The sequence below is a fragment of the Crocodylus porosus genome, unplaced genomic scaffold (genome assembly GCF_001723895.1).
Source record: "Crocodylus porosus isolate Cpor-Errol unplaced genomic scaffold, CroPor_comp1, whole genome shotgun sequence".
NCBI classification, from domain to species: Eukaryota; Metazoa; Chordata; order Crocodylia; family Crocodylidae; genus Crocodylus; species Crocodylus porosus.
Genome location: NW_017728948.1, coordinates 63,567,322 through 63,591,830, shown reverse-complemented (window position 1 = coordinate 63,591,830; position 24,509 = coordinate 63,567,322). Strand labels below are relative to the sequence as shown.

At 37.9% G+C, this 24,509-nt stretch overlaps 1 protein-coding gene across 8 annotated transcripts in view; it reads right to left on the bottom strand.

The window, feature by feature from the left end:
• The window catches only part of SORBS2 (sorbin and SH3 domain containing 2), a 260,527-nt gene that overhangs the window by 76,341 nt on the left and 159,677 nt on the right, over nucleotides 1-24,509 (bottom strand). For 5 of the 8 annotated variants that reach the window (XM_019552681.1, XM_019552679.1, XM_019552680.1 and 2 more), the window contains 5 exons: nucleotides 17,102-17,578; nucleotides 11,147-11,291; nucleotides 7,876-8,051; nucleotides 2,317-2,383; nucleotides 1,141-1,185 (listed from right to left, as the gene is read on the bottom strand). In XM_019552681.1, the coding sequence (XP_019408226.1) occupies nucleotides 1,141-1,185; nucleotides 2,317-2,383; nucleotides 7,876-8,051; nucleotides 11,147-11,291; nucleotides 17,102-17,578 (910 nt within the window). Of the gene's footprint in view, nucleotides 1-1,140; nucleotides 1,186-2,316; nucleotides 2,384-7,875; nucleotides 8,052-11,146; nucleotides 11,292-17,101; nucleotides 17,579-24,509 lie in introns of those variants that run through there. The other 3 variants (XM_019552685.1, XM_019552687.1, XM_019552684.1) reach the window with 2 other exon arrangements.

The window sequence follows — 24,509 nt, the reverse complement described above, 5'->3', positions numbered from 1 at the left end:
TGGTTATACAGAAAGTTTATTTTACTTACACCACAGGAGATTGCAGTGTAGGAAGGAAGTTGTGGTCACGTGGTGTAGAAAGAGAAGTTGATTTATTCAGCTCAGCATGCAGATATTTTTGTTGCACAGATTACAAACTGCATGGTGCAGATTTTAAGCAAAGCATACAGGTAACTTCGGTCTAAAGACTTTCGTGAGCTCTTGTTGAGAACGGACGAGCTGGCAAAAACGATACACCTGAAAACTTTTACCGTTGGTGGGGAGAGGTCAGCGACTGGCCAAATCGCTGACTATGTCTCCTGGGCATGCGTGGAGGTCTCCACCGAAGGCGGAAATCTTTCCAAAGTTATAGTTTACAGGGTAGCCTATTACAACACGCCAGGCTTGAATAATTACAGGACTGCCAATCATGACTGTGAATAGACTCTGTGTGGTCTTAGGTTTCATGTGAGATTGACTGCGCATGTGTTTTACATTTAAGCTGGTGGGGGGGGTTTGGATACAGAACTATAATGACGAAATATGTTATGTTAGCCTTTGACCTTTTTGCCATCGGCATCTGAAACCAAAGATTTTTCTTTGACAACACTATTGTTTTTTATTCCAATGTATTCAACCTGAAGAAAGATGCAGTGCATTGAAAAGCTTATCTAAGTCTATCCTAGCCATGCAGTAGGTCCAATAAAAGATATCACCCATAACAATCCTTGCCTCTCCATCATTTTACTAAGTGTTCTTGATGCACAGTTTAAAAAATATGGCATATCTTTATTTTTATGTGTGTACATAAGCACAGATTATATTTTTAATCTGTATTTTATTATTTAGTTTGACATTCCAGGTTCAAAGTATCCAGGGTCATTAGTGAGAACAAATTAAATTTAGTCAGCGACTACAGTTTTATAATACTTCCTCTCTGTTCTGAAAGGTTCATGTCTGCAATAATTTTCCAATTACTTCTGTTGTAAGAAAGAAACCAAAATGAGGCCTTGTTATATTTGAGCACAAGGACAAGGGAAAACAGCAAACAGAAGAATAATGTAGAATTATGCATATGTAAACTTAACAGGAGCAGGTCTGATGAGTTTTGAGTACCACTATCCCCAAAGGGCATATTTGAAGAGAGGGAATAACTCCTACCAGTATTATATGCATATGGAGTGTGATATATGTCTGTGTCATCATCTACAAAAAGAAATATAAATGTTACAGTAGAGCAATACCTGTCAATACATTAAAGCAAGGAAGCTTTCTTTGCAAATACAGACAGAAGGTTAGTAGGTGATCAGCTCCAGCCTGGTCATGTATATGGTCTCTGGAGGCCATCTTTCCTCTTTACACTTAAGACAGGTTATTCTGTCACCCTATTCTGAATGGCATCTTGTTGCCATATCACCCAGCTTACATAATTATTGGTTCACTTCACATTTCAAGTTATAATCATTCCTACTATTCTTTCCAGAAACCATTCCCTCTTCTTTTCTTGATAGGTTTTCTCTTTCTAAAGGACACCATTCCTATTGTAAAAAAAATCCTCTTACATTTAGTGTTGCACAATGGCTACAGCTTGAGAAGAGGAGAAAGTATTTGGCCTGTTTTACATTTCTGATTCTTCCACTGACTTCTTGCGTGATCAACAGGCTACTCATCTGTAAGCCTCCATTTACCTGTCAATAACATTTGGCATAATGTCACTGCTCTACTACAATCACTGAGAGGAAATGAGGCATAATTACTGTTTACAGAGTATCTTGGCCTGCTTGGGTAATAGGAAGACAAGATAAAATGTTATTACTAATGTGGATACTAATAATATTATGAAGGCTCCTTGGAGGTCAGTATCAAAAGGAGTTTTATTTAAATGGATAAGTAGGACTGAAAGAAGCAGCATCTTGTCTTTGTCACTGAACACATGAATTCTACAACAGAAAGTTGGCAGGGTAGGTGACAGCTATAGCTACCCTGGTCAGTCAGACAGAAAAGTGGTATTGGCAAAGTTCTTTGCTACTCTAACCACCTTATTGAACTCTTACATTGTGAAAAATCATAATGTATTTCTAATGTATTTCTTCTCTGCTTTCTTTTTCAGAACTAAAAATATATCAATGAAAAAAGCCTTAACCAGGAGAATGCTTTGGCTATATCATTTCTTGTACTGGCTTAGTTTAGAGAAATTCCCATTCAATTCTATTCAAATCTCATGTTCAGTGACTGTAAGCTATGTATTACGAGGCAGCAGACCACCAAAAAATGGGGAAAAGGGCATTTATTAATTCCAATAAGATTTATGTAGCAAACAGAAAAATGTACACTTACCAGGTTTGTGAACCATATGAATTTGCTTGAACATGGTCTTATACCAATCCTTTGGCCTGTCAACTGTCTACATAAAAGAGAGTTTATAAAACTTAGCTAAAGAAACAAACAATCAGTGGTGACATATCATGTCTCGGCAATTCCAGCTGTATTTTTACAGCCGTTTAGAGTGTCAGTAGATATGAATTTGGCTCATCACATTTAATCCTAGACTGATCCCTCACGTACCTTCTCACTCATTCCACTTGTATTTTTTCATTTATGAATACTTGTAAACTTTCAGCAAGTTTGGTATCCAACCTCAGTGAAAAGACAATATTCAAGAACCCAGGACTGCCATACCACATCAATATTTTATCTTTTATACTGCTTTGCCTTTACCAATGGGTAGTACCAGATACTTTATAAGAAAGTACAAGAAGCGCCAAGAGTCAACTATCAGCCCGCAGGGCAAGGTTCTTAACTCCAAGCTGTTATCATTAAGTTATCTCAAACATTCTTAAAAGAATAGTTGGAGTTCTTCTTATCTATGTTGATACCTATTTTCTTAATAGTACTTAGTATTGGACTTCCACGACATCTTGTGGTAATGATTCTCTTCTGTTAATTATGCATTAGGCAACATTATTTCCTTTTTATTAGTTTTATGTTTGTTGCCTTTCAGTTTCATTAAATATACTCTTATCCTTGAATCATGAGAAGGTATAAATAGGAGCACTCAATTACCTTCTGAGTAAATTGTATACCTCTAGCAAGTTCCCTCTTTTCTCTTCTATGTAAATTGAAGTCCCAATGTTTTCTGTCCCTTCAGATGCAAATTTCTCTATCCTTCTAAGTATTTCCATCACCTACCTCTGAATCCCTTTCATTTTTGTGATATCTTTTTGTCATGACTAGATGGGCTAGGATGACCAGAACTGACACAGAGTCCAGGTTCAGAGATATGAGTGATAGTGTAATGCACAAGTGGTGTTTTGAGTGTTATTTTACTCTATTCATTACGTATCAAACATTTTTACAACAATTGAGAAGAGGTTTTCACTTAGATGTCTACAAAGCAGCTCAATTCATTAACTGAATGAGGATTATTAATTGAGAACCACACAACATATTCTTTCTGATGTGTTGCCTTGAGATGCAAAATTTTATCTGTCAGTAATTGCCAACACTGAATTATACTGCATTATGTTGCCCATTCACCTTAACTCTCTGCATTTCATCATATTCCTTTCTACTCTCACCTAAATAATTTTGAATTTAAAATATATTCACTTTACTGATCTCCATCTTTTCAAAATTGTTAACAAATATTGTACACAGCTTTAGTACCTGTTGAACTATGTTACAAGTGGCACTTTTTTTGTTCTCAATTATCCCTGCCACAGCTATTACCTTATGTTTAACTCTTCTGGTTTGTTAACATAGACAAGTTCTTTTATTGAGCTGGGCAGAATACAGCATGAAATAGCACTGTCTACCTCAGACCAGTTCATTCTCTCCACTGTGTGATGTGGAGGTTAAAGAACACTCAGATCAAAAGCCCAGAAATCTGTTGAAGAGAAAGCAAAGCAGCCTAACTTGCAGTGTCTTCTGATCCCATTCTAGCTCTGTGTGACCTGGGCTGCATGTAATTTAGTGCGTATGCAGTGGACACGCTTAGGGAAAAGATACCGTGTTTGGCATTAGCTCCCTCCATCCTTTACACCATCTCTTCTAACTTCCAGGAATTGTGACTATTTCCACATTAATTCTTGACAGTTATTTACAGCTCAACTCCTGTAAATCTCTGGGTGGAGTAAGTTAGCCTATTTTAAGACAGAGTAAAATGTACTACTCCAACACCACAGATGCCTGAAGACCCACCAGGAAATCCAGCAGCTTCTTTTGCAGAACTGAATTTGTATGGGTGATAGAGAAAAATCTGAGAATTAATACAAAAGTCCTTATGACTCTTTCTTCACTGTTTACTAGAGGATGGAGGTACATAGATAACTCCCAGCTAAAATCAGTGTTCTGATCAGCCCAATCATCCAAAGTCCATAGAAATACAATCCACAGAATAAACCATGGAGAGGCTTTCATATAATTATAAGCCAGGCTTTCATGTAATTATCAGCCAGACTGTGGTAAAAGGCCTAAAAAATATCCACAAGCAGTACTTGGGAGACTTCAAGATCATTTGCAGTATTGTAACCAGCACCGGACCTAGACTCCTAGCAATCCCAGTTGAACTTTTAGTATCAGGTCCTCCTTCACCAGAGATGATGATTAATAATAAAAAAAATTACCGTTTTCGGGCCCCCTTTCTGTCTGGGCCCTAGGCAGCCGCCTGTTTCGCCCATGTCTGCATCCAGCCCTGATTGTGACAATCCAACAAAAATCACACAAAAAAGGAGGCATTTATGATGCTCAATAAAGGTTTCTTTCTCTTTGCCCTACATTCCAAGTTATGTAGTAAGCAACGCATAATCAAGTGCGGCTTGTGTTTAAAAGTTTCCTATTTATTAATGGGTAAAATCCAAAACAAAAAGCAGTTATAGCTAAAAAGTTAGATTATTTGAATACAGAAATTTGGTTTGACTTGATTTTTATTCACCCACAAAGGAAAGGACAGATTAATTTGATAATTAACTATGAAGAATTATTTTGGATGGTACAGCTAAAAATATGAAGTCGCCTTGCATTTTAATTAATTGTTTTCTTGCTTAGAATTTTTAAATGATACTAAAACGGTAGATGCTGTTTAACAAAGCTCTTCTGACAGAAACACATTTTGATTACTTACTTTAAATATTCAGCCTTTATGCCCTGGAACCTCAAAATGATTGGATCTGAGCTATGTTAAAGTACTCTAACATGCAAGAATCTGATTGAGTCTGCATTTCAGTTTTATGCTACCTACGTTGACAAAGACCAAAACGGTGTTGAAGCAACATGTTCAGACTCAGTAGGGAATACTTTGCAGTGACCCCTTATGAGATAGAAATTACATGAAAAGCTTCATCCTGTCTTCCCTGGCTATTGCAACGCTGGGATTTGAGGAAAGAGGGAATCAAGAGAAAATGGAAAGAGATCAAAGTCTGGAAAAAATGTGTGTACAACAAACACTGCTAATTTCCAAATTCTCATCTGAAAGCTCCTTTTTTGTGACAGGCAGTGTCTTAATGTACAACATCCATGCTCAAATTTACTACACTCTGCAGGCAGCTTTCCCTTTGTATGAAGTAGAAATTTTGTACTGCAGAGATGAACTGGTCTCGAAACATCCAGCTTTCTTCAGAGGGATACGGAAGTACAGCAAGCTCTTTCAGTGCCCAGGGCAGGGGTTGGGATAGGAATCATGTAGGCCACTGGATGGGAGATGGGGTGGGGGGTGGAGGGGGAGGCTGTGAGGAAGAAGTGAGGCAAGTTAGAGCGGAGTCTTAGCTGCCCTGGCTCTCCTCACTTGGGCAGCAGCTGACACTTCCATAGCTAATATTGTAGCAGTGCAGGCTCTGACTACTGCAGCTGAGAGACAGGCAGCAGTGCAGACTCCCCAAGGGACCTCTTGGTGCCCTGTTTGTGCTTACTTCTGGGCACCCAGCTATGCCTCCCAAAGGCAAAGCCTTCCAGAGGCATCATAGCAAATACTTCTGTGAGAAGGGGGTTATCCTTGTGCCCTCTCTAAGTCTGTGCCTGTGGCTTGTGCCCTGCTTGCCCCTTCCTAGTTACACTATTGCTGAAGACTGAGGGAGAAGCTGGACGTTTGGATGCTCACTGACTGTGGGAACAGAGCAAGTACTATATTTTGATTTTTCTTGTTCACTGAAAATGCTGCTGTGGCACTTTGTTGTGGACTGTGCTACATTTCTGAGAATGGGATGGTGCAGCACATTTGACTTTTGCTGACAGTGTCATCACCTTCAGTCTCTCATTACTGGGGTATGTAGTACTCTGATCTACATATCACCCTCAGTTTGCTTAAAAGTATACTCAGATCAATGCTAGAAGTGAATCTCATTTCAAGGAGGAGCAGGGCTGAGGGGTAATATACACTCACACGTGCTCTTATTTGCTGATATGATATAGTCCTAGCAGACTGTACCTTTAACTTGCATCTGGTCATAAGGCTTATTTACATTACACTAGTAATACAAGCTGCATAAGGTCTTAATAGAAAAGCACAGAAGAGAAAAGAAAGCAATCCTACACTGGAAAAAAAATCCAAATTACACATACAAATTTAAGAGAAAATCTTAGAGACCAAGACCGTCATATCTGGAAGTTAAATATACCACTGTCTACTTGCCAAAATGCCTTAAATACACTGGGCGATACATTTCTGTTATTATTTTATAGAAATAATATTCCATGTGATCAATCTGCTAGTCTTAAAGCAAAAACAACAATAACTTCTGACATATATTACAAGGATGCGTGTGGTTAGGAGGAATGGGAAGCTATAGCACTGTTGTAATAAGAGTTATAAGTTTTTAAAAAGTTTTCTGCTTTTAAAAATAATTTGTATTTGCCAAAATTGGGGTGGGAGTAAAAGAGAAAGCATGAAATACTAGTTTCTTCCCCAACTGTTATTGAAAATGTCCCAGCCTTACCACTTATTCTGAAATGTCCTATTGGTTTTCTCCATCAAATCCTGTTTTTCCCCTAATTTTTCATTCCAGTGAAACAGCTCTTGGCAATTACACAGCCCCATATGTTGATATTGGCAGGCAAAATATATCCAACAGCTGCTACATCCTTCCACCTCACAAAGATTTCACCTGCAAGGGCTCTGCTGCCTTCATCCTGGCTCTCACTCTTCTTATTTCTTCTGTCTAGCACAATGCTGCTTTTCCAGCATGGAAGGCCAGCAAGCAGATCCTTCACAGATCTACTACAGTGCTGCCGTCTGAACCAGCCTGAAGGGGCTGCTCTGACAGCATTGTGGAAAGAATGCTTCCACATAGTAAAAACAAAACTCTTTAGTTTGACATCCTGTGACCACTCAAGCAGTGACTAGTGGCAAGTTGTCAAAACTGAGTTAATCACAATGAAAGGATTTCCATGCTGCTCATTTAAGTGTCATAAAAAGACACAATGGTTCTGTATTGCATTTCTTTAGACTACCCATCGATTGGATTATTATTTGAACAAATCTAGTCATTTCCATGCAGGGGTCATGAAAATAAGGAAATAAATAAACTCAAGACATGAGGTTTATTTGCTAACAATAAAAATATGATTTTAAAGGTTTGGAATGACAAGAAAAATGATACATAATCAAAACATAACACCACTGAAGGACAAGGGGAGTAACAGAGAACAAGAAAGAAACCTGTGGCTCTGATTATTTATAATTGGAACTAGAAATACGGGGTTGCCCAATTATACTGCCATCAGCGGTCCTCTTCTCTTGCAACACAGAGTATTATATTCATGAGTCCTCTGATTACGCACACATTATATAAGACTAGAAGAATGTGAAAAACCCATTACCAACAATCAGTTCTTTGTACAAAGGCACACACGCGCGCGCGCGCACACACACACACAAACCCAGTAAAACCCAGCATTTCCTACCGTTCTAATTGCTGTTGGGATTCCAGATTCATCTACCGGGCCAATCCCTGCATAATGTGGTGCTTTAATCACTGTGACTTTCTTCTCTTCCTCTGAAGATCTACAGATTGGTATTGTACTGGGGGTGGTGCTGCTGCCAACAGCCTGAGCATGCTGTGAGTACGTCTCTGTGGATTCTGTAAAGATAATGTGACAGCACGTTGTATAACAATATAATAATCATAGTTAACAGTTATATCATGCTTTCTATTTTCTAAATGTTACACAAATATTTATGCACAAAGTAATGCACAAATATTAATGTACCCAAATACAATGTCTCATAATACTTATACATTATGAGGATTTCCTTGCATTCAAGGAATTATGCACATATTTTATTAAATGCTGTGCTGAAATACTAGTGTATTAGATTGGAGGCATTTTTTACATGATGAAAGATGAAAAGAAAATTTGCTTATTTAGAGTTAAGATCAGGAAAGAGAGGATGATAAGATCCAAAAATAAGATAGTGGCAACAGGCACATTTTCCTAAACTAAACTTGCAGCTTTGCCATCTATATGTTTAACTATGCATTGGGGTGAACTGAACTCCTTTCCTCCCCAAAGCATTGCATAATACAGAATATTACTATTACTGATGCACAGTAATGCATTTCATCAAGAATTTCATAGTTTTTAATACATGTACTGGGTCCATTAGCATGCGATGTGTGAGAAAGTTAACTAGATAAACACTATTAAGTGTTATGTTATTAACTTTGGAAAGCTAATGCATTATCAGCAAAGCTAATGTATTATCAGCAGGGAGCCTGGTTTTCTTTGATTTAAAAAAATCCCCAATTTTTGGTTAAAAAAAAGTAACCCCAAATCCACATTTTTCCATGATTAAAATGAAACACCACTAATATATAGATAAAAATAGTAACCCAAATCCACATTCTATATATAGTGGTGTTTCATTTTAATCACAGAAAAATGTGGATTTGGGGTTACTTTTTTAAAACTGAAAATTGGGGATTTTTTTAAATCAGAGAAAACCAGGATTCCTCATTATCAGGACTTGAAATTTGTTTAGCTTTTTTTGTATGCTCTAAGTCCAGATTCTTTTCATTCTTAGGGATACATTAAATAGCTTGACATAAATAATATATAAAGTGCACATCAATAACTTTGGTCACTTCAGCAGCATGTCAGAGAGCTCCCTGCACTAACTTCAGTAAAAGGCTGCAGGTTGTTGTTGACTTTTAGTGCTGTAAATAGTTTTGCAATTCTACCCCCAACTCTTAACTATTAAAATTATACAGCATGGTTACCATCACCTATTGCTAAAATTCATAGCAAGTCATTACTTCAAAAAAAAAAGAACCAAAGGTAAGACGAAATCCTGTCCTATCTCAAAGCCGTGTGTCTGAATGTAACCTTGCATGCAGGGGAAGTATAACAAGGAAGATCCTTTAGTTATTCAGGCAGCAGATTTCAGTAAGCAATTAGTGGGCAGTTATGACTAGCTAAGCATGATATGCAACAGCAGGTACTATACTACCCACATTTTTGCTGCAGAATGGCTGGAGGTGCAAAGCTAGATTTCCTAACGCTTTGTGCAGATTATGATTTCCTCTAATGCTGGGGTTGGCAACCTATGGCCCATAGGCTGGATTTGTCCCATGGAACCTTTGAATTTGTCCTGAAGATGTAGGGCTTTGGTGGCAGTCGGGGGTGGGAGGCTTTTGCTGTGGGTGCTTTGCCCTTCCCACCATGGAGGTGAGTGGCAGTGCCAGTAGGGTCCTAGAGCCCTCCTGCCTTCCCACTTCTGACCTGTGGAGAGTCATTCCAGCCAGCAGCTGGAAAAGGTTGCCTAACCCTGCTTTAATGATCTATTGATCGCTGCCACAATTTTGGATATTTAACCAAAAAATTTGTAACAGTACACACATACACACTCAAGACTAGATATTTTTTCTCCGTGTTCACTGTAAAGATTTTGAATTAGATGACATCTTTTCATTTATTTCTTCAAGTTTTAAAGTTATCCATCATCCAGTATTATGCATGGCTGGTGAAATGTATCTCTGAGTGTCAAATATCAAAATATTTAGGTTTTTTTTCAAATACACTGCTGTTAAACTTAGAAAACTGTGGGAAACTAATTATACATTCCTGCATGCCCCAGACTGATGGCATCAGAGGGGATGTTTGAGTGTGCAAGGATGAGAGGCCAAACCATAATTTCATGTGTCTTAGGAACTTATCACCACCAGAGAATTAAAAATCCACCAGAGAATTAAGAGAAAATGCTTAAATATTGTGTTCAAAAGAGATAGCTAAGGGCACTCTCTGAAACATGGTTAACTTGGGGAGGTCAGTTTTTTAGAACAAGCCTGGTATTTTGTGTTTGCAGATATCCACATGCTCCATTTCTAAACTTTGCACTTGTGCACAGATGGCAGCATTTATAGGATTCATAGACTTTAAGGACAAAAGTAATTTATTCAGGCCTTCTGTATAGCACAGTAGCAAATCCCATGTGCATGTTCAAATTTGTTGTGCATATGTTCTCTTTGAATATGCATATGTTGATAAAAAAGGTACACAGAAATAACTGCATGCATAAAGCTAAAAGCAGGCAGAGCTTTAAGCTTTAAACTTTCTTCAAAAGTTTGATTTCAGGACCAAAGCTCTTAGCTAGAATCCTTAATAATAAATTGAAAGTTGCTTTTATAAGTGTTCTCAAAATAATTTTGATTGTAAGATCTATGAGGCAGGAATCATATTTATATAGAGTCATAAAGTATGACATATAGTCATTGAATTCCTTAAAAAACTCATAATTTTACCAGTCAATCATGCTATATGCTTTTTAAAAACTTAGGTCCTCATCCTATGAGACGGAAGTTCAAGAGACGAATAAAATTCACCCAATTTCTTAATGCTGATAAGGGACACTGAAAGGGATTTTGTTTTTTATTCACAAATGTCTGAGTCATAGTATTTTTGCCCTTCGGTAAAGCTAGTGGAATGACTGCAAGAGATCATTTTATATGTATAAGAATTTTACTCTTAAAATAGTAATGCTTAGTAGTAAAACCAGTTTAGGAATGTTGCTGTGTCTAACTCTGCCTACTTTATTGTTTCTTGTATTTTTCCCAAGGGACATGAATAGATAATACCTCCTTTCTTTAGGTGGAATGCTCTATAATTGTTTGCAGTTCTTGCAATGTGAATCAGAACATGTTGCATAATATATAAATTAAACATGTGAGAGACTTACCCATCATCCTGCCATGCTGCATGATAACAATGTTTGAATTGAGTGAAGCTGATGGAGGGTAAGCTGAAGAAGGGGAAAAAGGCCTTTGAAAATGACTCACTGGACTGGCAGCAGTGCCAGAGTTCCCATTCACTGTTATCTGGGCCTGGGAGAAACAAAACAATATCCCATTAAATTACACACAAAACTCTCTGAATACCATTCCAAACAAAGCGTGGTGTAAGGCTGTCAGCTACACAACAATTACCAGTTGTCAGGTACCTAGCCATAATGGGACAGATATTCACTGAAGTACAAAACTCATCAAGGGGAGTGGAATGTGCCCCTTATGCAACATCTCTCTCTCCCTTTTTCCTCTCAAAGTGCTGTGTCTGAAGCATGCTGGAGTCATGGGAAGGTGACAGAGGGATCATAGTCAAGGCAGCAGGATGAGCTGCACAGACAAGATCTGCCTGGATTTGACATCTGTATAAATAAAGATGGCAGTAAAATGCTCTCTCATAATGTGACAAAGGCAGCCTGTCGTAGATCACTCCCTCTAAAGGGATGTTTTCCCTTGTTCCACATGCTTATCTCCCATTGATATTAACAGGAATTTTGTGTGTAGACTGAATGGAAAACTTTAAGAATGTCTAGACAGAGTGAGCCAAACCCTCTTTGAAAACTGGCACTCAAGTAGAGGAGGTGACTATGCAGAGGTGGGGTTTAATGTATAGTATGGCACAAAAAGTCACAGTGATTAAGTTTGTAAATCAAACACCACAGAAGCTGAGTATGTTGTCAGCTCAATAAGGGACTCTGACATCACAAACCGCTTGAGCTTTGGTCATAAGAGATTTTTCTAAGACAATTCCCTGTTCCATTTGCTTTTGATTTCCAGAGCTTAACTGTAGAACCAAGTCTGGTGAGTTCTTTAAGGACTGCAGAACAGACACTGAGAACAGATTGAATTTTTAAAATCCCAGGAACTTAATATCATCTAAAAAAAGATGGCATGGCAGAAATTTTCCATCTCACTTCTTTTTAAGTGCAAAGTTATGAGCATTGAAGACCTACATCTAGTTTTGTAACAAAAGGGAATAATTACAGTAGCCTGGTCTTGTGCGATTGCCTTGCTAACAGCTATGACTGTGAAATGTGACAAAAAGGGTCTGAAGGAGCAACAACCAAGGAACAGAGAAAAAAAATGTGAGGAAAGAAAAAGATAAATGTTAGGCTCTAATGAAACCACTGATTTTCTTCTGCAATACAAGAAGAAAGTATTTTTGGGATGGGTAATTTGATATTGAATTTTTCACGTCAGCAGCCCTCTTATGATGTAAATGAAAACAAAAATCTGTGTGTTTTAGTAGCAACCAGCCTCCCCTCCTCCCAGCTTTTTAACATATGTCATCAGAACACCTGGATGTTTTAAGAGCCTTTTGCTTTACAGCCAAATTGAGTAGGTAGCTGAAATTCAGGTTGTACCAATGTGCCATTAGAACCTGGCTGTTTAGATTTGTTCTTCCACCTTATAAACTCAGGAACTTAAATGTAAAGACTTTATTAAAGCAAAGCACATCTTTTAAATATTTTTCTATCTGAATTCTTTAAAAAAGAGTTATTCATTATAAAACAATTGAAATAAATGAAGGCTGCAGTTTTCAGAATGCTGTATCACAGTGCATGTGTACGCATGCTTAGTTTGTCCTTATAACTAGTACTTGTATCTGTACAAATCAGGTGCTTACACATGCAAGTATCAAGTAAAGGTCTGCCTATTTGTACAGGAAAACCCATATTTTAGGCCAGAATCCTGGTACATTAAAAATCATGTCATTACTGGCTAAGCTGATTCCGTGTGGTATAGTTAAAGGTGGGCAAAAAATGACGCAGGGACCAAAACAAAACAACGCCTCCCTTCAGATAGATGCAATGTGTTTTGTTTACCCTGAAATTAAATGTTTTGTTTATGGGTAAGTTAACTCTTTGGGACTTTTAAAAAAATATTCATGAAATTTATAAGGTAAGGGTGTCCCATCTAAAGCCATTCAGGCCCACTGGGGCAGTGGAGGAAGGGCTCCACTGTTTCTTTAACCTTAGATATGGTCAGGAGATGCGATGGAAATTTAAATACAATAAAATGTTTGATTTTTAAAAAATGTAATTTTGCATATTCAAAATTTTTCTCATTTTTCCCCAGGTTAAAATAGTTACTAAAAATAAACCTGAATTGGCCCATAGTTTTGGTCCTTCAGAAACTGCATTTCCATTAATTTACTATTTCCCTCAAGAAATGTTTCATTCAGTTCTCATTATAGCATGTTTTGCATACCATTGTACTATAAAAAGTGCTGGTATGTAGCTAAGTGGGATACACATCTTTATAATTTCCAGGTGAAACTATGGCAATATCTGCTACTGAGGGATCAGAAAAAACCTTATGGCACAGCATAGCCAGTTGTCTGACACCCAGTGCCCATACTGTGGCACTGTCTCCTGACATGATTCTATAATGCCCTAATCCTGACCTATAAGGTATTCAGTAGGCTAGCACCTATATGCCTAATGCCTGTCTCTCTTTGCCATATGTACACAAGAACTAGACTGAGTCCATGCAGAAATTTCAGGAGTTGGGAAGAAATGTTTTCACAGCTCTTAGATGTGAGACAACTTCCATTTTCCTTTGCATCTCAGTGACCCCAGTCTTTCTTTTTGTGAAGCTTAAGGCAACTATCTCAAGAAGGCTAGCTCCCCACAGCAGAGGCTATATGGACACAAAAACCTGCACCGTAACATGTTGCATAAGTTGGTCTCTCTCTCTAGTCAGAGGACCAGAATTAACAGCTCATTTGTGGACTAGATACAAAGTATCCTTGTACCTTTAGGTGCTTTCCAAATATCTGAGACAGAAAAATAAGACAGAGCAGACAGATGCTCCCATACTATATCCTGCTCAGACAGTCTGATAACAGGGGGTCACATTCATATCTCAGAGATCAGACATTACTGAACCTCTGATATTCTCTTTAGTGCTAAAACCCTTAGAGGATCTTCATATTTGCTCAGAGGTGCATCCTAGTTATTGATGGAATTTCTTCTTGAGCAAAAGTGGTACGAACATTACTATTGCTATGGGACTTGAACCCGGGGTGAGGGATAATTTCTAAAAGCTAGCTTTGAGAAGTTTCTAGTCAATGCTGTCCTGGTCTCAGAGATACTGAGCAGCCAAAGATACTTAATTCTGATGATTTAATAAGTGCCTCTAGTGTTTGAGGTACTATAACCTGTCATTGTAATTAGAATAGCAAATAAATATGGTAACTGGGTAGTATCTGGCAGCAAAATGGACCTTACACTGCTGTCCACTATAGACTTAGTGTGGACAAGGAATAGATTCAAATGTGATATGTGGTGGTCACTAGTAACCTATCAGCTTTCACTGTCAGTAGCTGCACTGGGATGACTGAAATGCATCTGCTTTTCATTTTGAGCAGATTAGTAAATAACTATGGTTTCTGAGAGAAAAGTATTTTCATTTTTAAAGGGCTGCTTTGAGAAGAGGATACAGAATCAAGGTTTGAGGTTTTCTGAATTGTTTTCTTTTCTGTCAGCTGACTGAAAGTGCTTCCATAACTTTGTTTTAAACAGAAGCTCTGCAACTGGAAGGTGACAATTTGGCTGAATGGTAATTTACATAAGGAATGGTAAAATCCTAACATCTTTCCTCATGGCTGTTGCCTCTTTGTATCAAAGGATCAGAAGGGGCAGTCATTAAACTGTCTGTCCATGAATACTCAAATCTAACTCTGTAAGAGAAGGCTGAGAGGTGATCTAGTGGTTGGCTACAAATTTGCTGGGGGGTGCAGCAAGGGATAGGAGATACTCTGTTTACCAGGGCACCCCTTGGAGTAACTAGAAACAAAGGCCACAAACTGACGGAGAGCAGATTTAGGTTCGCCATCAGGAAGAACTTCACAGTAAGAGTTGCCAGAATCTGAAATGGGCTTCCAAGGGAGGTGGTGCTCTCCCCTACCGTGGGGGTCAGTAAGAGAAGACTGGACAAACACCTGGCTGGGGTCATGTGACCCCAATGCTCTTTCCTGCCCAGGGCAGGGGGTCGGACTCAATGATCTACTGAGGTCCCTTCTGACCCCAAAAATCTATGAATCTATGAACTTTCCATTAGTGATTCTCTTTTCCATGACAGAAAAGAAGCCACCCCTCACAGGAGAGTATATTAGAGATTTTTCACATGTGGGGATGGAGCTGCTGGCAGGACCACAGATATCTGCTACCAGCCTTCTCAGTATCTTCCCCATTCATTTAACTCTTCTTGATAAGTGAATGATGAATGGAAGGGGAAAAGGTTGGTAACAGAAAAAGAGGTGATTCTTGTTGCTATTGTGGCTACTGGCAGCAGTCTTTCCTCCACATGGGACTCCTGCCTTCCTCCTTCAGAGGAAGGATCCTTCTCCCATTGCATTAGGGCTGAGTCATTGCTGGCAGTCAAGAGATGTATGCTGTGGAAAGGCAAAACTCCCTTCTGGTCACCCAGTGGTATGAGGTGTGAAAGTAATAATTAGATTAGATCTTAGCAGATCTCCCTGAAAAAAGGCTCTGTAAAAGAAGGCAGGTCTAGCAAAAAATCCACTCATTTTAATCTACTGACCTATTATTTTTTATTTCAGATGCAGACTTAAAAATACTTAGGCAGTTCCATAAAGGGGTGGCTAATCCTGCACTCAGGCTGTTTTAACTATGTGCATTTATTTTATGCTAAAAGTTCTATGTTTGGTTAAAACCAGTGGGCAGTAGCACTATACCTGGATGGTTCCAACAAAATCCAGTTTCTTATACTTGCATTGCAAGTGAAAATTACTGATCTTGACTCCCCCAAAACCTTGTCACATAATTTAAAAAGACAGAACATTGTCTCCTCAACTTTGGGGTCAAACCACTTAACAACATTTTAGAGTCAGAATTATATTGAGTTAAATTTTGCACTGGCTCCATGTGTAAATGATAAAATACAAAAATACTTGGACAGGGCTACGGATATGGCAATATTGTGACTCAGTAGGGCTTTGGCCTCCGTTTATTGAGATGTCACCAAAAAGCCCCAATTCAGAATTTTTACAGTTGTGTTACCTGTTAATTAAATATAGGACTGAATCTAAATATAGGGCTGAATGTGACTCCATTGTCAGACACCTTAATATAAATGAGAACACTCGCGAGTAAGTGAGCAGTGTTTTACCCATATTCCATAACTTTGTCATGTTTTCATACATATACACATATTCATAATACACATATGTGTGTGTTTGCACTTGATTATTTTCCTTGACTTTACCAGAGAAAGTGCAGTCCTCAGAAAAATAACTGAATTTCATGGATCCAAGTTTAAAATATTTATACCAGTCTTCCTGTATGACAACTGTGCTTAAGAAAGGGAACTGTTAGAGGAGAGAAAACAGAAGCAGCTTCATGCAGTCAGTGGTCAGGGCTAGGGGAAAACAAGGTTCTGTTAGGTTTTTTATCAAACGTGAATTTACACTATGCTAGTGCCTGCCATCTGTAACTCTGCACTGATGCCTCTTGAAATTTTGGACATCTATCAATCAAGTACTTCAAGTGGATCTGTTTAAATTTCATGATCCGCTTCCTTTTAATTCAACTGGACTAAACCAGAATCAGGAAATGTCCCATTCATAAACAAGCTGTTCAGTATGCCTCGTTTGAAATTAGGCCTGAACGACTATGTTGCGTAATTTCAAGTAGTTATACAGAATCTGCTTTACAAAGGGAATTTAACATGACTTCATTAAGGCACATAACTGGAGGGCACTGAACCTGAACAAATCATTAACAGGATGCTTGTATGAGCAACAGGATAACCAACCAGAGTGAGCTCTCTTTCCCTTTGTCAGCCTGTTTGAACAAAATGAAGCAGGAAAAAGGAAGGATAATTACATGAGAAGTGGCAGCAGTGGTGGTTAAGGTGGCACCATCTGACACAGCAGACATCTGGCTCAAGGTTGGGGAAGGTGTTTCAGAACAGTCAGTAGTATCATAGTTACAAGTCTGCAGCTCATCTAGAATAGCTGTGGAGGACTCACTCACTGTGCAGGAGGAGTACTCGCTCATGGCAGAGTCTGTCATTACAGAGGCTGTTTCGTTCCTGTGGATAATATTTTCAGGAGCTATGAAAGGGCATTTATATGAAGAATGTGAAAGGGCTGGGGTTTTATAAAAGCGTGAAGGCAAAATATCATCAAGCGCTGGCAAAGTAAATGATGCTAGATGGGTGTCATTGTCTGGTGAGAAAGAGGTTCTGTTAACTGGTACCACAGAAGGAGGAGGCAGTGGAGAAGCTTCTGTTGCAGTTTGTCTGTGTGTCTGTGAAGCATTTACCTCCATCACATTGGCAGTTACTTTCTGGTTTCCAAGCTGAGGTTTGAGAAAAAAATAAGAAAAGAACACATATTACCAAATTAATAAAAAAAACCCTTTCCCCTTTGCCTTTTGCTGTGCGTAGGAGGATCACTGAAATGTAAGTTTTAAAACACTCCCAGGAAATTCATGTTCACATAGATTAGAAAATCAATCAATCACACTATATTAAAGTAGGAAAGCAGAAAGAAAATGAATCCATTGAGTACTGGAAGCAATGCCAGATACCACAGTATTCTGGGATAAATATTCACAATGTGTTTTCTGTTTTAATATCTAGAATTGAAATTTGAGTAGGATAACTGTATTTTCTGTTTTACATAAATATGAGATTAGAGGGTGCCACTGTTAATTTGGCAGACAATGTTCTTTGGGTAGATGCGATACATTTTATTAGACCAACTAAATAGTTGGAAAAATTGTTCTTTGCAAGCTTTCGGGCAAAAACACTCTGTTAATTTGGCTCATAAAAGCATAGTCATATAAGGTTTATGCAGTTGTCATAAATATTTATCCTTCCTTTCTCCTAAACAAGGTACATTTTCCATCAGATTTCTTGAAACAACTGGTAATGTATGAATTAGCAGGATTGCACAAAAAATAGACTGAAATAATTCCAATTATATAAAAAATGTACACATTAGTTTTAAACAATGGATTCCAGAATTTTTGCCTCTTCCAGTGGATTAACACTTTTCCACTGCCTCACTGATAAAAATAAAACATACTGATAGTTTTAGAATTTCAGCCCTGGAGGCACCCTGTAGTCCTACTGGGTCACAACTTATATAGAGGAAGGGAGCCTTTTCAAGATTAAAAGACATATTAGTTACTAGGGTTACCAGGCTTAAATGTGAGAAGTAGCAAGAGGATTGGTAAAAGGAAGTTCTGCAGGGATGGTTTAGTACTGAAATACATATAATGTTTGGCTGGCTTTAAAATCAGGGTGGGAGTGTTCTTAAGAATATGTGAACATTTTAATGAGAGCGCTTTGGGAAGTCTGCCACATGCTGGATGAGCTTTGTGTTCTGATGCTTTAAATCTTACATAACATATTGAACTTGATCTCATTCAAAAACTTGTTCAAAAAGTACAAGCTTCGCCTTTTTTCTTAATTAAAGGTACATGAAAAGTGTACTGGCAACAACTCCCTATTAAGCAACTACATGATAACTTTCTATGCTGTCAGCTAAGAGCTTCCTGTCAATTACCGACGTATTACATGACAAATTGAAACACATTTTAAAGAAATGTTGCCTATCTCAGCACTAATAATTTTGCCTCTGAGGGCTGAGAAAATGCAGAATCTTTCCAAGGGGGGATTCTGAGGATTTTAAATCTTTATAAATTATAGGACAATATATCACACAACATCTACCATATTTAAAAAAATCAGCATTTACTCATAGCTATCATACTGTTACTGAAGATACCATAGTTATTTCCTCTACTTGGAAGAGAAAGCTTTAACTTCAGTTCCTTTAAAATCCCCTTAAAAATCTAACAGATTTTCCCAAGCATTTAGAATAATCTTTCAATCCAGCATCTGAATGCTCTCAATTGAGCATTTTAAATGCCTTCACAGTATATAGGTGCATAACCCAGATCATGATGCTTATGAGATCCATTAAGAATCTAGTTCCATAACCATTTCTCATGTCAACAAGTGTTTATATGAAGAGTCCCATTAAGTTCCAGGAATTAAGAGTTACAGAATCTTAAACAAGAGAATAGAAATTAATTGCTCCAAATAGACTGAGAGATTACATTTGGAGTTATAACATTAGTGATGTACCCAAAAAGAGCTAAGTCTTTGTTAAAATAGGGGGTTGTTAATAGAGAATGACACCAGTTAAATTCAGAATCATGAGTCATTCCGACCATTATTTCAGGTCTACTTTCTAAAACAAAAGCACAGTCTTTTACGGGACAATTTGCCATAAAATGATTTCAAGGATAGAAAATTCACTTTTGGCTGGGAGATGTTTGACTGATCTATCAATGAAACTCTCTAAGAAATTAGCCCAAACAGTAGTTAAAGCATTTGTGTCAGTCACAAATTGATATTAGCACTGTACTGTCCAATGAAAGACAATCACATGAACATTTACAAGTTACAGTTACACAGCAGAAAAAACCAGTTGTTTAAGGTACCCAAAGGTTCCATCAAGGTGTATGCATGACTTTCACAGCTCACTTTTGGATACAGCTCATTGTTGGATACATAAGTAATAAAGGGGACACAGGGCTATCAGTAATACTTAAGACTAAGATTATGCTCTTCAATTCAGTAAAAAGGCATGAGCCAGAAAACTGACTTATTAGAGGTAATATATTTTTAGAAGGCCCTGAAAACAGGAAGCCCCAAAAGTCCTTGACAGGAGATGTCCTCTAAGAAGCAATGACAGAAAAAATGGTTAGAGGTGTTTGTGAGCTCAAGTAGCTAAACTGTTATACTGGAGATATGGAAAACCAAATAGCTTAACACAGTGAGCGCATCCTGTGGGCCACCCCACATTCGGTAACCTCATGCACCCCTGTGCCCTGGATCTGCCATGGGGTTACCCTGCAATGGAGCCATCTGGAACATAGGGCTATATCATCCAGACTATGGGGCTCCCATGGGTCTGGAAATAATGGTGGAGGAGCAATGTAAGCATTAATTGCCATGGCTCTTGGAGCAATTAATGCTACTGCCACTCTCCTGATGCCAAATTTCTGGACTTGAGGGAGCCCCACAGGCCAGATAACAATTCAGTGGGCCAGAAGTTGAACACCACTGACCTGTCTTCCAATTTCTATACAGGATCACAACTTGCATGCTTGAGAAAAGGAGAGGTGGACAATACAGGGAAGGGATATCCAGGGTGCATCCAGAGAGAAAATAAAAATTGGATTCAGAAAAAGTTAACACGTGGTATTTGTCAGCAAGGTCAAAAATAAAAATCTCATTGTTCTCTCAAAGAATGCAAAGATATCAAACTTAAAATGCATGTACAAGGAGCCTTGAAACTCTAAGCACTTCCTAATGAATTCTGTCAGCATGAATTTTCTCAGCTCCATGAGGGTAAACTTCAATGTTTTTGACAGTAATAGACTTTCTGTCACAGGCATAGCTATTACCATTCCTTTTGAAAGATGTCATCACTGATATTAAAATTAACATTTTTTTGAAGATGGACTAAACAATTTAAAAAAACTGTGGGTACCTCTTAACATAGAATGACAGCGAACTTTAAGCAATGGAAATATTTAGCAACCCATATTACTGTCTACCATCTTCTATCTCTGATCATTCATAGCGTGTGGATTCAATTCCTGAAGTACCAGATCAAAGGCAGCACTTCAGGGCAACTGTAAATACTGATTTACAGATACAGATTCCATTAACTTAAGTAGGAAATAGATCAAGTTAATTATTGCCATGTACCAAGCAAAACTAGCCCAAGTTCTGTTGGATCTATTACTGGTAGGTATTTTGAATATGCAAATTACAGAAATTGGAAAACAGCCGAAACAGATAGCTGTCAGAAGCCGTGGGACTTCTAAATATGATCTCATTACTAGTGCTTGTGAAAGTCATAGACATGTCAGCATATTCTTCTCTATAAAGAAAAGTTCCAAATAAGCTGTTTTGTTGTTTTGTTTGTTTTTGTATGTTACTATGTAGCAAGGTCATGGATGGCAAAATGTTGGGCAAGAAGCCTAAAGCATCCACACAATTCACATAAAATGAGCAGATGTGGTACAATATGGTCTTTAAAGACAGACTCATAGCATTTTATTATAAGTTTTGTGAATCAGTGCAACATAATATGATGCATGATAATGTGCCACCAAATTGCTGGCCTTGCTTCAACAGCCAATACACAGATGAGGTAACTCAGAGAGAAGTAAATGAACTAATTTTAATACTGTATTTACTCACATAACACACACATCTTTCCCCCCAGAAATTAGCAAAATTGGGGTGAATTTTTAGTGTGGAAGCTGATTTCGGCACCAGAATGCAAACATGGGGATGCTGTAATGGCTGCCAGGGGCTGTGACACTCTCAGTGTCACTGTCTTTCTCCTTTCAGCTCCAAAGCTCAAGCAGCTAAATTGGAAACAGCTCTGACAGCATTAAAGTTTGAGCTTTGGAGCTAGAAGGAGAGGGTGAGTGATGCATCCACCCAAAGGCATTCAGCCATGATGATCCTGTGCTGTGGCAGAGAAGACTTCTTCATTTTGCTTTCTCAAAACAAGATGCATTGTCCAATTTGGGGGCATGTGGTATGTGAGAAAATATATTATGTATGATAGCATACAAGCATTCAGGTACACCCACACTCTTACATAAATGGGTAAAAATACCTCTTATTCTTTAAGTTCAAAGCTGGGCTTAACACTTCCAAGCTTGACTGAAAGTTAAGTTCCTAAACTCACATTTATATCTCAATTAAATCAAGTTCTGTGTGTGTTCAGCACCTCTCAAAATCAGTCTGTTTACAGATGGGTCTATCTGTGAATCTGTGTGTTGAGGTTTAGGTATCTGATTTTGAAAACTCTGACCAGAGATATTGGAATGATTTCTGCAGAACTGCAAATCAGCATTAATGTAAATGTTGGTATCTATAGTAAAATGCATTTTAAATAACAGAAACTGACTGGAGGTTTCATATTAATAAAATGTTATTTAATCTTAAATTTTGGACAACTAGCTGATGTCATGAATGATTCTAAAGGGTTCATTTTTCCAAATATGCAACTTTCTGCAGGAGCAATAAAGTGCAAAACTATGTGAAATTGCAGTGTTACCTGTAAACTGTGTCACTGAAATAACAGTAAAGTTTTGTTCACGCTCCTGACATCCAAGACTTTATATTTAGAGCTGGTCAAAATTTCCATCAAAATTGATTTTCAATAAAATAGAACTTTCAGCAGAATGTTTTTACTTTTGTGAAACGAATTTCCACAGAAAATTACATAATTTTTATTAACAAAACTATTTTTTTTGACAGAAATAGTTTGGTGCTCACATTTTTTTGGAATAAATGCAATAGAAAAATTTCTGAACAGCTCTATAGAATGGACTTTGTCAGCTTTTAAAACAGAAGGCTGAAGAAAACTTTAAAAAATAACATCTTTCCTGAAGACCTTGATCATCGCAAAGTCCCACCTTATCTATGAATCCTCCTAGTCTCATAGCTAGTTTTACAGCTAGCTGAGTGTGCCATGACAGCCAAGAGTGTGCTTAGTGCAGAAATGTAATTCAATTTCATAAGAGATAAAGCTGTGTCTATGTCTGAATCATCAAATCTTTCTGAATCAGTTCAGAGAGTTCCAATTTGATTCAGAGAGATTAAAGGGTCTCCTGATTCAATTTTGATTCAGAGATTCGGCCATCTAATCGGGCCAAATCTCCGCTGAATCGAATGAGCAACTGAAGCTTCGCACAGCCCTAATACATACAGCAAGAGATTTTGTGAACACATGTACTACTAGTATGTACATACTTGTCCCACAGCATCCACCAGTGTGCACCCAGAGGTACCAGTGGGAAAATATGCACCCCCAACAAACTGTTATACACTGCATAGCCAAACATCTGTACCCTGTTCATATGCAGCACATGTATGCATACTCTTAAACACACTTGTGTATACTTCTTGTCCTTCTGCATGCTTGCATATATCCATTCTCATGCACATGTTTATGCCTTTGTCTTCATACAGACCTGTCTAGAAGGTTCACACTGTTTCCATCCTCCCTCCCCTTTTTATCTTAAAATGTTACATTTTCTTCCAACTTACTGGGAAGACTGATTTTTTGCATTATCCTTTTGTAGGGGGAAGCAGCACTATATAGTAAAATAGTTCACCTTCAGCCTATTTGTCTGCTATGTGCCTTTTCTTAGTAACAGATCTGTTGGGTGTCTAGTCTAGTCTGGTTATCAAACATTTTCATAGGGTATTATGTTCTATGCTGCAATACAGAAATATAAAATCCTGAAGTCATATAAAGTCATTTCAAGCAGATACACAACTAGTGTAATGTATTTAATATTAACATTTAGGGGAAGTTAGATTGGTGTTAATCAAAATTATATTTCAGTTACCTGTAACATAACTACAATAACAATGGCCTCAATAAATATGCTAAAATACCAAAAAAGAATGGCTTAAAAATATTTTACACCTGAAATTAAAAGGCACATTTTCGAAGGACAATAAAACTACAAACCTTTTCTTTTCTGTGCTGTGCTAGTGACGTCAACCCCAGCTCTCTATTGTCTGCCTTCCCCCAGCTGTCCTTAAACCACCTTCCTTGTTACTCTCAAACCATGGAAATCCTTCCTAATTCTGGTCTGCCCAGGACACTTTTCCTTTTTCAAATCTGTCCTGAAGATCCATTTCTTCCATGATGTCCACAAGGAAGGAGTAAACAATTAGTACTAATAATATTTTATATTGAGCATTAATAATATTAAATAGCTGGCTTGTTTAGTCTGTCCCTTGAACTGTCTATCTGTTTCATGTTTGCTTTACTTAGTTCCTACCCCATGAAGTTTACAGTCTCTGCCAGCCTGTCTGCAGCACTTTCACAATGCCAGTGGCTAGCAGACATGAAAGTACATTATCTGAAACTACACAGAAATGATTTTTGGAGTTCTTAGTTTATATCCCTACAAAGAAGATTCACTTAAGTAGCACCAAAAGACTGGTAAAAGAAATGCACAAAAGAAAACAACCCAAGCAAACCAAAAAGCCACATGTTCCATGGCAGTTTAGATTTTTTTTCCCCTCCATGGAAGGGAAAAAGCTAATAAACAAGTAGCTTTTCACTGGAATTTAGGTCTCAGCAAGATTCTGTCAGGACTAATTTCTTCCCAGCACTCAGTTTTGCAGGCCAAACTCTACGTATTCTAATCTCTCAAATCAGCTGGT